This window comes from Athene noctua, chromosome 5 (assembly GCF_965140245.1).
Source record: "Athene noctua chromosome 5, bAthNoc1.hap1.1, whole genome shotgun sequence".
In the NCBI taxonomy this organism is placed as follows: domain Eukaryota; kingdom Metazoa; phylum Chordata; class Aves; order Strigiformes; family Strigidae; genus Athene; species Athene noctua.
The window spans coordinates 12,378,304-12,392,762 of record NC_134041.1 but is presented as its reverse complement, the minus strand read 5'-3'; the positions used below and the strand labels follow the sequence as shown (position 1 = coordinate 12,392,762).

General features: G+C 40.9%; 1 protein-coding gene across 7 annotated transcripts in view; it reads left to right on the top strand.

Annotated features, from left to right (window-relative positions):
- ST3GAL3 (ST3 beta-galactoside alpha-2,3-sialyltransferase 3) overlaps positions 1–14,459 on the top strand; it is a 189,228-nt gene that overhangs the window by 101,005 nt on the left and 73,764 nt on the right. For all 7 annotated transcript variants that reach the window (XM_074906359.1, XM_074906356.1, XM_074906358.1 and 4 more), the window contains one exon: positions 11,521–11,615. In XM_074906359.1, the coding sequence (XP_074762460.1) occupies positions 11,521–11,615 (95 nt within the window). The remainder of the gene's footprint in view (positions 1–11,520; positions 11,616–14,459) is intronic.

Below are 14,459 nucleotides of genomic sequence, written 5' to 3'. Positions count from 1 at the left end.
GCTTTTCTTGTGGGAACTTGTTCAAATGAACTATCTCATTGCAAAGCTCCATTCCTGGAATGAGGAGGACTGTTGTACCATTCTTTAGGTGGTGTAATAAGAATAATTGTGAGGGTCTCTCTGCTTTGATCAGTGAATCAGGGAGGATATCAGTTCCTCCAAAAGATTTTGGAGAGCAGGCTTTTAAGAACTTACCTTGTGCTTCAGGTATCCATCAAGCCTCGGAGCAGAGTCATTTGAAGTTACGGCTGTGGGTGCTGTTGTTGCTGCACAGTCTTTTGCCAGATGCATGTTGAACTTTGATTTGAGGATGCAACCAAGCATGGGACCCTGGTTGGAGGAGGCCCATAAGTGTGCTGGCTGATAAGACAGGTCTTATTTTTTGCACCTGTTTTCAAGCAGGACAGGAGATGTCAGCATAGAATCATAGAAGATATCAAGATATCCTATAAGGATCATCAGGTTGAACTCCCTGCTCCTTACAGCACTACCCAACACTAAACCAAACCTCAGCACACTCCCATCCCTCCTCAGGCTCAGGTGCTTTGACTACAGCTGACAGTTTGTACTGGGATGGGGCCAGGGGTGCCAGTTTGTACTGGGAGGGTGCCAAAGGGGTTCCAGTTTGTACTGGGCCAGGGCCCACTCTCTACTGGGAAGAGGCCAGGAGATCCAGTTTTAATGGGACATGGGCCAGTCTGTACTGGGGCATGGCCAGGGGATCCAGTTTGTGCTGGGACTGACCCCAGACTGTACTGGGAGGGGGTCAGAGGTTCACAGTTCTTTTCTTTGTCAGAGTGGTGAAGTTGCACCTCCAGTCTCTTCTTCCCTGCCTAATGTCTAACTGAAGCCAGACACTTTCTGTGTGGGATGATGAAAAAAGGATATAGCTGTCTGTGCTGTCTACTGTTTGCAGTTTTCTCCACTGCACCCGCTTGCTCCTTGAGTCAGTAAATCCTTTGGGTTTTGTCAGGTGACCTTTTACATGGAAACTTTCTTCAGTGTCCAGTCTCTATGCCTTATCTCTGGAAGCGCTACCCAGAAAGAGGTTTTACAAGCTCAGTGTCTTACCCTTGCTTTGTTAAAACAATTGTTTATTTTTAAAACCATGGGACCAAAGGAGAGAGGTTTATATTAAACAGTGCTGATATTATCTGGAAGATTTTAATGCATGTTGCTTTACAGATGGCTTACTCTTAGGCAAAGGGCTGGAATTAATAAGGTGACAGAAAAGACAAAGAATTACATGAAACTGGGCACAGGGTCCATGTCTCCCATATCAAACTTTCTCTCTGCTTACTGGCATTGGCACCTGGGGGAAAAGGACCCCTCTGAAAACACTCTTTTCCACTTGGGGTACATGTTTTGGCCTTTTTTTTTTTTAAATCTAGGTTCCCAGTCAGAGCCTGTGAGATGCAGAAATCCTTGGAGATTTTTACATCTGGTTAAAGGAAGAAAAAAGTCTCTGTCTGAACCTTAAACAGTAACAACTGGCTGCCCCCAGTTTGTCCTGCACTACAATGTGAAGTCTATTGTGCAGCAGAGTAACAGAAACACATCTGGAATTTTTCCCATTGGGATTGATATGGATCTTATTAATAGCAGCTTTGTAATCTATCTGTAACTGTTTTTCAGTAAGTGATATTATTCTGATAGTAGTGATTTTTTTTTTTTATACATTGCACAAATATACATCAGGTGGCTGTGTACCTGGGAGGTGGCACCTAAAGGTATATTATCCTGTTTCACTTAATAGAAGAAAGAAAGCTTATTCTCTAGTCAGATGAATTACACTGCTTTGACTACTAAGCAAGCTTGAAAATCACACAACGGTTTCTTAAACAACTTCCTACAAGAAGGAGCATGCCAGAGTAAATTATTTGGGCATTAGGAATTTGTGCAGTGGAGAAAATTTCCACCCTCACTGTTTTTTTCGTTAAGATGTCCATCTTCTGCATGATGCAAATTATGGTGTGGATTTCAACCAAAAAGTTTTGTCCGATTTCAAAATGTTCAGAGAACTGTGCTTGCCCAGCATCTCCTGTGCATTCAGTCCCTTCTTGTTTTCACTGCAAATTTCATTCTTATATCTAGTTCATATCTTCCTGTTTTTTCAACAAAACTATAGACTTGATTTGATATTGTCATTGCTATGCCAGTTTTTTATGTCAAACCCAGATTGTGATGACTTAAAAAAAAAAAATCTTTTGAAAATAACTTACAAAAAATTCTAAGAAACATCACAATGGACTATCTCTCTGTGTGATCATCTTTGAGCATCAATTTCTGTAGTGTACAAAGGAGCTGAACAATTTCCTACTTGCCTTTGCTTCTTTGCATTTAATTATCTGCTTGTATTGTGTGCTGTAGACAACTATTGGTGCAATAGCTTCTGCAGACTTTTTTTCCCCTCACTTTTACTGTTCTGCTTTCATTTCCTGTTTGTGTCTGTAAGCAGACTTGTCCTTTGCCTGCATTTTCACTGGGGAGGCTTTCTCTGGAACACCTTAAAGCTGCTGTAGGGAGTGGCACTGATGAGAATTGCAACCTACAAATATTCAGTAATAATGAGTCAGGACAGAAAATGCATGCAGTTTGAAAAGAATGTTTTCTTCTTATTTTTCCTCAGGTTTCTGAGCCTTTATTAGTTGTTGCAGTCTCATTTCCAACTGTAAGGCTAGGAAAATATTTTGTATTTGTTTGTGGGGTTTTTTTAACATAAAAGTTGAGATTCTCCCAGTAATGTGATATGAGGAACTGCATCCCATAGACCTTTTCAGAATATTGCACTACATGTAAGAAAATCAGAAGAGCTGACAGTATCTTTGTTAGTACTGTGTTGTGTTCTTTACAGCAGATTAATAATTTCCATATCATCCTGGTAGGAATTTTTTGTCTAGGTTCTGAAATGGCATTGATCATTCTGGATGTATATGAGCTTTGACAAAATTAAGACGATTTTCTCTCAGAACAACCCATCTGTTTCAGTAACAATGCTTGAAACATTGACATTTCTTCCACCAGCATTCTCACTCCAAGAAGATTTATGCAGGAAATTTTTGCCCCAAGCACATTTTTGACCTGGATAAGAGCAATATGCCAGAGGTGAAGGAACATCAGGCATTCGGGAAACGAATAAATTACAAAGTCTAGTCCCGTGCCTATACAGACAGCAAATCATACAACCCCTTTCATAAAGTGACAAAACTTCACCTTAAGTCATTTGTTTTTCACTTTCCTTTCTTCCTTGGCTTCCATCACAAGGCTGTTTTGGAGCTCACCCATTTTAAACATTAGTGACCTTATTTTTGTCTTCAGCTGGCTGTATCATGATCAGGTCATACTCATTTGTCTTTTGTGCCAATTTGTTCATTAGCTTCAACACCTCTTCTGTGCTGCATCCACTGTGCTGTATGTTGACAGAGCAGTCACATCTGTCCTGCACTTGTGCTTGTCCGTGCTAATCAATATGTGCATTTTTGGTTTAGCTGATGGTGGAAGGCTCTTTTTCATCATCATTCTGTTCCCTACATATGTACCAATTTATTTTCAGCTTTCTTTACATACATGCATAAAAATTATACGTGCTCTTTGTTCTTGATGGAGGAATTAAGTATTCCAGGCTCCTTCTGCAGTGGCATTATTACTCATTATGAAGGCCACTAAAAATTGTACTGTTCCCTTCAGTGCTTTGAAATCTGAAAATTGGTCTGATACAGTAGGGATAACCTCAAGATAGATATACACATTAAATAATGTGGTAGAAGGAGACCAGATCAGAAGCTTTTGAAACAGTGAAGTGCAATTTGATGTGCTCTACCATAAGATGGCCAGCAGATGAAGACAGTCCAACATGCCAGTGGTGGCAGGAATGAGCAGTGGGTGGGGAGGATTGCTGGCAATAGCATGGCTGTGAATTAACTTTTCTCTGCAAGTAGAATAAAGAGAGCAGTAAGATGGCTTTATAAAAGCAAAGTGCAGTCACTGCATTTTAACAGACTGGTTAATTAGTATCTGTGACAAAAGGCGATGGGTCAGTGATGGCAACTGTGACCATCATCTGCAGTCTTCTGGAATGTATGTTAGATCTTCACCGGAAAAGCCAGATACCCTGCCTTTTGGGAGTGCAGTGTTGCACAGCAGTGATTAGCCTAGATGACTGCTCTCCTGTTCTTTTTCATTAGACACAGCCATCTCCTTCCTGTCCCAGCAGAATGTGAGCAGGAATATTGTGCTAAACTTTGGCCCACTGGCAGAGTTGCTGGCTGGCATCTTCCATGTGAGCTAACTCTTTCTGCTAGGAAGAAGGATTGGACCCTTCCTCCTTCTCTCCTCATCTCATTTTTTATTTGCACAGAAGGCATTGAAAACTCAGGCAGTAATTACAGTCTGGTTTTGCTCACCTTCATCATGTTTCCAAATACCATATAATCTCATCTGTTTGGCTCAGTGCTCCCTCAGAGGCCTTGAACACCCCACCTACCTTTTGGTAGGGGAAACTAGCTGTAATTCAATCTTGTGTCTTTGACAATCATACATGAAAAACAAACGATGATGTTAGGAGACTGGTTTTTAAACTAACATCATTCCATGCTGTCTAGAAGTCAGCTTTTCACCTTTGCATAATTGTGCTTTGGTATTAGAGGGTTCGGTGAACAATGACAAATTTTGCATGTAGTCTTCTTATATGCTGCATCATGAGGCAGGTCAGGACAAAGTTTCTGCCTTGTCTGAACTTAATAGCTTTTTTTTTTTAACCCCAAAAGGAAGCCAACTTTTAAACCAAGCTTCTTGTTATTTTTGTGTGTGCAAGTATGCTTTTTGTCTGAAGTGTTTGGAGAATCAGTAGGAAAGTCTGAGGATTTTGTTAGAGGAGGCAAATGGAATTATTTTTGTCTTTAATATTTAAAGTTTATCTCAAAACTTTCCAGTCCCTGTAATGATTATTTGTATTATATAGGTATAGGGTTCAGGACATTGTTGGACTTCATGCATGTCAGAATGTAGTCAATTAACAGGAGGGACTGAACTGATATTAAATCAGTCTTTGATTTTGTCCCTTGGTGGTGCGTAAGCCCAAGATATTAATGTCTGCAGAAAGGTTAAACTTTACGTATCTTCCTGTTTATCACAAAGGTACAGGGTACAAACAGAAAGCAATCTTGGCAGGCAACAGGCTTGCAAAATCCATGTGCTGCTTATCTACAGTTGTGTTTGTACTGAAATTTGATTACCCTATATGAAGGTAAATACTTAAGAAGCACAAGGAGTCTGAAAGGTACCTTCTTGATTCCCAACTACAGCAGACTGTAGCTTGGGTACTTGGTCACCTCCCAGCAATGTTTTAAAATTGTTTTAAAAGAGATAGATCTGTGCCAAGCTTCAGAAGATCATCTATTTAATTTTCCCTCTTAAAAGTAAGCACAGCTGTGGCTGACCCATGCTTAATAGATGTAAGCTTGTTCTTAAAAATAATACAATAAAATCAGAAACCAGTGTAGTTGGTGCAAGTTCTGTAACCCGTGTCCAGGCAATAGATTTCAATGTGTAATAATCCCAAGCATAAGAAACCTTTTAATAATGTTTCCTTTTGCTGCATTTTAGGCCCAGGGCTACTACTTCTGTTTACCAGGAATATGGAGATAATACCTTTCTCTTTTGCAGCAGCCTTGTAATATTTAATGGCTTACGTTCCCTTTCAATTTTCTGTTCTCTAGACTAAGCAAATTAATTTCTTTCTAGCTTTCCTCAGAGGTCATGTTTTCTCTAGACCTCTTTTTCACAGCTCTCCTACGGCCTTTTTCCAGTTTGTTCATGGTTTTTTCCTTGAGGCCCAGAACTGGGCATGGTCCTTGAGCTGATGCTTTCTGATCCTAAATAAAGTTGAGTACTTAACGGGTTTTACAGCTGTGATAGTTACATTTTTCAGTCATGATAGGGTGTTTATCTTTTCTGCAATAGTATGACAACGTTCTGTGTATGAACCACAGTGCAGAGTATGGAGGCTCTTTAAGATATGTTAGAGCAGCTGGTCCAGCTCTAGAGCAGTGAGAAGGCAATGGAAAAATGCCCTGCACTGATGAATTTAAACAACCTACTAGGTGATGGAGTGCAAATAAGGCAAGAAGACTGTTGATGCTCCAGAGTGCCTCAAAGGTACAGAGCAATCATTCCCAGGGAAGGAGTCTGGGATAATTGGAATAAGTGCTACATGGCCTGTGAGCGGGTAGAGGGTTTTTTGTTCAGTGGACTTTACCTGCCCATTCCTTTTCTTTGCTTATGCAATAAAGCCTGCTCAAAGACATTTCTTTGGAGTGGTTGTGACATTTACTGCCCCTTCCTGACCCTATTGCAGAGCTGTGAAGGAACAAGTGGTTCCACCAGCTCAGTAATGGACAAAACTCAAATGATAGACTTATTAGGAAAGGGCAGAGAACAAAGCAAAGTAGTATCGTACCTCTGCATAATTTGGTGGCATATGCATAGAGAATGGCCAAGTAGTTGAGGACTTTTCAGCCTGAAAGGGACAACTGTAGGTAGGAATAGAATGGGAGAAGATGGATAGGGATCAGTGGCTCACTGTCTCTTCCAAAAGAACTAGGAGTGTCAAATGGCAGTGATGGGGTGCACTGACCAACCATTCTTCAGTGCTAAGCTGTGTTTACCATATTGTCTGATTTTATTTTAGATCATTTCTGCAGTTTGCTAAGACCAACCTAATTTTCTGTCGTAATCTCTACTGTTAAAGATTTTCTTCTTGCAGCTGTCTATTTTTTGGCTCATTTGTTTGCTGATTTAGGAAAAAAAGTATGTTGGTTGTAGGATGGGGTTAATCCTTATTAGTACGGTTTCTTAAATTTTTCAGCTGCTTCAGGAATACTTGAGCTGCTTGGATTTTTGACAGAGGATTAATGTCAATAAGAAATGTGAAATCAGGATGTCACAAACCTCCTCATTCCCTGTGCTATCACACCATGCTGCTTCCCAGAGAAGGGAGGCGAGGGAGACCACATACATCTAGGTCTCACTAGGGAAAAAGGAAAAGGTTAGTTTAGATTTTTCTCTCCATACTTTTATAAATGCTTCCATCAGAGCTAACAGAAGAGCAGAGTGGCTTAAAGGAGGATGGGAAAAAAAAAAGGAAGGAAATATCTGAGAAATAAACCCACAGTGGAGCTTAGGGGCTGCCAGTGTGCCTTTTCTTAGTGTCATGGTTTCTAGAAACATGGTGCCATCTTTTCCTCTACTCTTTCAAGGACTTGGCCTTCACTTCACTTCCTCCATCCTTGTTAAAGCCAAAGACTATAAACTGGTTTGTTTATTTTACTTTCTCTCTGGTCTAACTTATTTTCTTCTACATATTTATGTATTAATGGCCTTGAAAACAGCAGGTAGGTGTAGGGAGCAGATTTTAGTCACAATTAAATGTCTGAAATTGTTCAATAGCTACCATTAATAGCAGTGGTGCTAGTCTAAGATTTGCAACATACTTTGGGAAGTTAGTGCTGCTGATGTTGAATACCTCAGCACACATCAAAAAGGAGTAGCTGTGAATGGATCTGTGCATCAAGGACAGAATGGAAATGCTTGGAAAACATGGCTGGGAAGCTTCTGGCAGGCTAGTTCAGCCTTCCAGGTAGAAATGTTTTGGGATCACAACTCTTCTTACTTGTCAGGGAGAAAATAACTGGAAATGTAATTTTTTGTTGCGTAAGCCAGAATCCCCTAGGCACAAATATATATCACACTTTCTTGTATATATATATTCCCGTTTAAGAATAGTTTTCTGGCAGTACACTTCCTTTCGCTGTGTGCGGTGACAAATTGTGTTAGAGATTTTACTAATGTCTTTGCATGAGGAAAGCAAACTTGAGAGCTGGGAGAGATTTGGACTGTACCTTGTAACCATATCCAGCATTTAGTCTATTTAGATGTCATTTGCTGTTTTATCAGGGTATGCCATTCAAACTAGAGATTTTAGATGCTTGGCATTTCTCTCCCAGATCAAGAAGGTCATAAGTGTGTGCCACAAACACCCAAATTTCTCATCTCTTCATGGCTGTCATGTACTATGAGGTTGCATTATGTCTGTTCTGGAATTTGAGGTAGAGAGGAACTGCTTAAAATTTAAATCTGAAAAGTCAAAACACTCCCTTTATGTACTTGTACGTATTACAAACTTTATGTTTGCCCATAGAGCACAGGCCTGTTTCAGTTCTGGAGCTGTGTTGTTGAAGCTAACCTGCCTTTAGGTAGCTGTGACAGATGACTCGAGTAAAATGTAGCATCCCATATATAAGCTGCTCAGTAGATACAAGATTTAACATAATTCAGAAACATTTACTTCTTCTGTTTGTCAAACTCCCACACATTCCTTGGAATGTATTTTAGGTGCTCTGCAGAGAGCATTCCCATGGCCCGTTTGAGGCATATCCTGATATTTCCTGAAGGGTCCCAGAATACGCCAGACACGCTTCAGAGCCGAGACAGAACAGCCATGCTCCCGGAGAGGTCTGGCAGACAGCATTTCCTTGTCACTGCTGGACATCAGTTCTGGCCTGCTCTGATTTATTGAGGTGGCAAAGTGCTTTTCATAGATCATGAGTTTACAGCATTCATGATTTCTTAATATTTCCAAAATGGAATTACCTTCAAGATTTATGGGAGCTAAATATCCGTTAATTTGCTCCTTTGTCCCCCATATGGATACAATATTTCCCTCCAAATTCTTAAATGAAGCAAAAGTTCCTCCCCTCTTAAATGAAGCAAAAGTATGAATTAAAAGTTGGTTTCCCTAGCTCTGTGTACAGTAGTGTTGAATATTACCAAATAATAGTAGGTGGTCTAAGGCTGTTGTGTTCTTTTCTAGAAAAATCCCTAAGTTTATTTGTAGCAAATAAAATAAAAGGCCAGTGGTCACTTCACCCTTCTCTTTGGGCATCACTTTGGTTCCCTGGTCGTCCGTCACATGCAGAAGGGACACCACAGAGCATCACATCAGTCCTGCTAGTGCTTCAGCTGATTCTGGGCACTCCCCTCGGGGCCCTGGTAGTCCCAGGAGGATCTGAGCTTCCTTTTGGTTTTACCAGGCACCTTGTAAGGGAGAATCTGCATTAGGGAGAGACACTCCATACTTCCTGTTAAGACTGCTGTAAGCTGTCTTTTCCTGGTGTATGACTGGCAAATAGGCCAGTTAATTGCATCCTATAAATAATACCAACTTCTGAGTTAGGCTGACCTTACAGCCTGTACCTTCTTTCTCATGCAGTGCTCTTAAATAGGTGAACTAAACTGCCTAAGTGTTTTATTTACACTGCACTACTTTGTAGCATTGTTATAGGGAATCCTATTGATTCTTGAAAGGGGAATAAAACTTCCTCATATATATCTTTTCCAAGTTTTTTTTCTGAAGATCGCACATCACAGCAGCAACCAGAGTTGCTCAGTGACCAAACAAACCAGCCCAAAGGTGCTGGTCACCCTTAGGCAATGCAGTCAATGCGGTTCTCCACTTGGGCTGCTGCTTGGGGAGAATGGGAACCGTTCTGTGGGATCTGACTTCTGCTGTTAGTTCAAGTGATAGCTGTAGAGGAGATGCGAACATCTGTGCCGATAGCTAGTCAAGTTATAGAAGCTCTTGCATTGTATGAGAATCCTGTCCTCCTGTTGATGTTGGAAGAAGGTGGAGATAACTCCTTGGAGATACACCAGAGTAACATAATACTTACATTTCAGTGCACCAAGGTGCTTGAAAAAACATTGAACTAATTTGCCACATATTTTAGGATATTTTTAGAGTATTATTGTATCCTGTTCTCTTTTTTTAATAGGTCTGTGGTTTTTTGTTTTTTACTTAAGAACTTCAGAAACTCTAATATATCTAACACATCTTCCCCACCTTTTTCCAGAAAAGTTATATAGATCCTTTCATAGCCTCAGCTTTGGAAAAACATTCCTTTCCTTCTAGATCAGATGTGTATCCTATGCACCCTGCTTTTATGGTTATAGATGATCTTATTAAAGATTGCGTGGGTGGATGTGAAGCAGTGTGCATGGGTGAGTTTGAATCTTCTTGTTTTCTTAAATATTCTTGGTCTCCCCCCTTCCCAGGTATTTCTGCAACCTCCAATTTACTAGACATCTGTGATAGGACTGTACTTTGAGCAGTTTATAATTCAGAATTCATTCCATCCTTTCCTCACTCTGGTGCTATCATTGTTGCCCAGTACCTGGCTGTGGTGCCCTGTAGATGAGTTTATCTTAAATCAGGTAGTTCCAGTCCAAAATTTATCTGATTGCAGTAGCATGGAGTTGCATGCTGAACACAAAAACAGCTTGAAGGGAGGGTTGAGCTGGTGTGCTACATCTATCCCCGCTACCAGTACCTAGGTTAGCCAGGCTGTATCTGTTTCAGAGACGTGTACATTGCACTTGCAGTATGGCTGTCGTGGAGATGTACTCTCTGACTCTGAATGTGTGGTATGTTCCTTTCTTCATTTCTGTAGCATGGTGTGATTGATTTTGATCCAGAATATCTCTGCTACTGTTTTGATATGATTGAATGAACGGATTTCTAATAGTATTAGCATATTTTCTAGCAGTGATCTTGATATACTCAGAAATGGTCACATATGAAAGTTAATATTTCTGTAGTTTCTTTTGCTAATTGTTTCCTTCTATCTGGCCACTGTAGTAATTGTTTCTAGAAGAGACAATTTTTTAGTAGCTGCTGTGTTTGTCTGTTGAGGGTGTAATTAGGATAATGTGTTCCCATAATGACACAGTTAAGAAGGACTAGTTCTTTCTTTTGTAAGTGATTTTGGATAGATCACAACTGTTTGGTTTGGCAAGGACCTCTCTTGAATCATTTATATGTTAATGAATGCAGAAGAAAACACCTACATCTGTACTGAATTTCCATTCTCTGTAAACTAAGTTCTACTTCATGATCTTCCGAACTGTTTTCTTTCTTGCCTGCGTCACGATAGCTGCTGTGTATGGGCACAGAAGTGAGACAGAAGCAGCCATGAGAGCAGATAACCCCAGCTTTGCTCTGCACACACATTTGCCCAGTGCATTCACACCTGCACGGAGCAGCACAATATATGTAATGAACAAGATAAAGGCAACTCTGCACCCCTTCCTCACACACTCACGTAGACAGCACATAAATTGGCTGCTGTTTACAAAGCTGGAAGTAAAACTGCCTAAACTCTGGTTGCAATTTACAACTTACTCTAGCTAAATCTGTACTAAAACAATAGTGGGGAAGTTCTCAATTTTTGAGAGGAAGTGATTGCCAGGCTCATGACTTGATTCATTTGGGTGTCCTCATGGCACAAATTCTGACAGAATTGCTCCATTGCAGGTGCCTTTGGGTAAAAATAAAATCTTCCATGTTACTGTATTGCCTGTGAGAATGTAGAATCAGCACTTACAGATGGATCCTCTCAACCTCCCTACAAAAATTTATCCTTCCTTGTTCAGGAGTTAATTTCTCTCTCATTTTGGTTTTCTCAGGTTCTCGAAGCCGGCACCAATGTTCTTGGATAATTCCTTCAGGAAATGGGCACGTATCAGGGACTTTGTACCCCCCTTTGGAATTAAAGGACAAGGTATGAGAAAACTGTGCAACTGTTGCAAAAGAAGGTGGTTCTGCAGATGCTTGCCCCATATTGTTTTTCCATTTTGGAAGCTCAGATGGTTCTTTGGGCTTAGCTTTTTTCCTCTGTTCAAGAGAAATATTGTACATGTAGCTCTCAGAAAGCGAGAAGGGTTTTCACAGCTGGATCATGGACCTCAGAGGCTGATCTTAGGGAGGATGGTTTAGTACATGGGGAAAGTTAGTGCAACAATGGCAATTTAGACCTACCACCACATTCTGGAAGATACATTTTAACACTGACTGCTGTGGCATCTTGTCGCATCTTCGCTGACAGCAGCAGAGAGTCCAAACTGATTTAAAGTACCATTAAGTCAGAAATTCTCTAGCGAACAGGAAAGATTCCTCTTTCTGAGTTTTGGAGCCTTGCAGTTAACCAGTGATACAAATCTTGATTTTCTTCTCATAACATTTGGTCATATAATTATTTTATAGTTATTCTACATGTCAACTTGTAAAACAAATAGGAAAAACCTATTCAGATGCTTTGGTGCTGGTTTGCAATATGCCTTGTCCTCTAGCTGGAGCATGGCAGCAGGGACTGTGTCTCAGGTACGCTGTGGGAGAGAGCAGGAGTGGTGCTGGTGGTGATGAGATGGGAGCCAGTAGCCCACCCAGCAGATAATATATTTTGTGGGTGACACAACTTGTAGCTCTCCGACATGTGCTACCAAAGGCATCTCTGGGTGAGTGGTGGTGAAGCAGAAGGCTCATGCTCACCGCAGTGATTTACTTACTTGCAGACTTCCTGAAATCTGATGTGTTTATTAAGAAGTGTTTGTGGCATTGCATCAACTACCAAGATTATTTTTTTTTTCCATTGACAAACTCAAGATTGCAGATGGCCCCAACAGTAATTGAAATACCTGGTGGAGAAAGGACTGCAGCCACAATATGCTTGAGTCTGTCTCTCTCCCTGGAAGCAGGTGGTAGTTGTCAGAACAATCCCTGATTAAATCAAAGGCTCTAGTGACAAATTTCTTCGGGTTTGCATCAGTTCCCTTCTTTGTTTTGTACATGTCCATTCCTTGTCCAATCAGTCTTTTGCAACTCAATAGGCAACTAATTACTGTCCTCTAAATCAGCCAGCAGAGTTTGCCACAAAGAAATAACAGTGGCAGCACAAGTGGAGGCTGCGCTGACCACAGAAGGGCTTGTCCCCTTCTAACAGGCACACAAGGTGTACAAAACTAGGGCAAGCTGCCTGACCAACATGGAGGTGGGATTTGCAGATTACACATGATGTCAGCTAGACCTAATAAAAATCATTCCATTAAACTGAATCCAAATGGAGAAATTCACCAAAAGGGGATGACGGAATGGCTCTGGCAGCCTTCTCCCTGGGTTTGTTGCCAGCTTGTATCACCACTGCAATGTTATGTAAATCTGGTGTTTTATATTGGATTTCCTCAGTTAAAAAGAGAAATGAGAAATTGCCATTATTTAAATGACTGAGCTGAAGCCATGGGACGGAAACCGTTGAATGGGTTATTTTTTTAATGCCCTCCTGGGACTGAATTTTGTGCCAAGTTTTAGTCTGGAGCAAGTTCTGTGTGTGGGAGGGTTGAATTATAAATCTCTGTAGCCCAGGATTTCTAATGGCTGTGCTGACAGGCTGTGAGTCCTAGCGATGCGAATGGCGCCCTTTCATGTTACACATCACTTGGAATTCTTGCATCAGTCTTTTCTGCTGTCCCACGAGATGCATTCTAGCTCAGCTGAGTGATTGGATGATGGGATCAGCACCTCATTAGGGCTTTCACTCAGGGCAATCTAATGATATCCAAACAACTGACCCAGGCAGGCAGCGTGGAGCTCAGTCACGTGCTGGTGTGAGATGAAGACTATCAGAGCTGGGATGTGCATGGGAAAAAGAGTAGTTGGGGTGACTGAGAAAGTGTAGAGATGTGCCTGTGTTGAAACAGATGGGCAGGAGTTTTCCTCTGTGCGTTAGGAAGCCCTGTGACACCATCAGCTGGGATTTCTGACGTGCATCATGCTGGGAAAGGCAGTCAGTGTTTACAGGCACTGACTGGAGCTGGATTGGTAATGGGAAGATATTGCTGAGAACTTTGGTGAACATCACCCAGTTTTTGCAAGTCAGTGTGATCTAGTCCAAGTGCAAAATGGCTAATTTTTGGTGTGAAATACAGCTACAGGATGAGCTCATTTTCAGTAATGCTGCATGTTCCAAGAAACTTCTAGAAACTAATCTGTTGTAGCTTGAAAGTACTAAAGTTATGAAATCAAGAGATTCTTAGAAGCTTGGAGGCTAATCTACCATTTCTGCCTTCTCTTGTTAAAGTTTCTCACTACAGACTTTTAGCTTAAGTTTTTCTATGCTTTGTCTCTGAAAAAAACTAAAAGAAGTCCATTTTCATCCATCACTTGGTGTATACTGGTCCAAGAAAGAAGAATTCCAAGATTGCAAGAGCGAGTCTTGCAATCTTCAGGGGAAGGCAGCTTTTGAGGAGAATTGTCTACTAAACTGCATTAATATGAAGTAACATGTCTGTATAAATTACATGTAAAAGAGCAGAAATGGCTCAGAAATTTTCAGGGCAGGACTACCGCTTTTAAAGGCAGTCATATCAAGGAGAAGGCAGTACGCTGATCATTTTGACAAGAGTTCATCAGGGATCTTAATTTTCCTCAGAGAGTCTGGTTGTAAAGACAGTTCTTCGATCTCCAGGTGCTAAATAGTACTCAGTATAACATAGAAAGCTTAACAGTATTTCTTCATGGAAGAGTACTTTCTTCTTTTCTTGATTGCTCATTTTTCTGATTTGGCCATTAG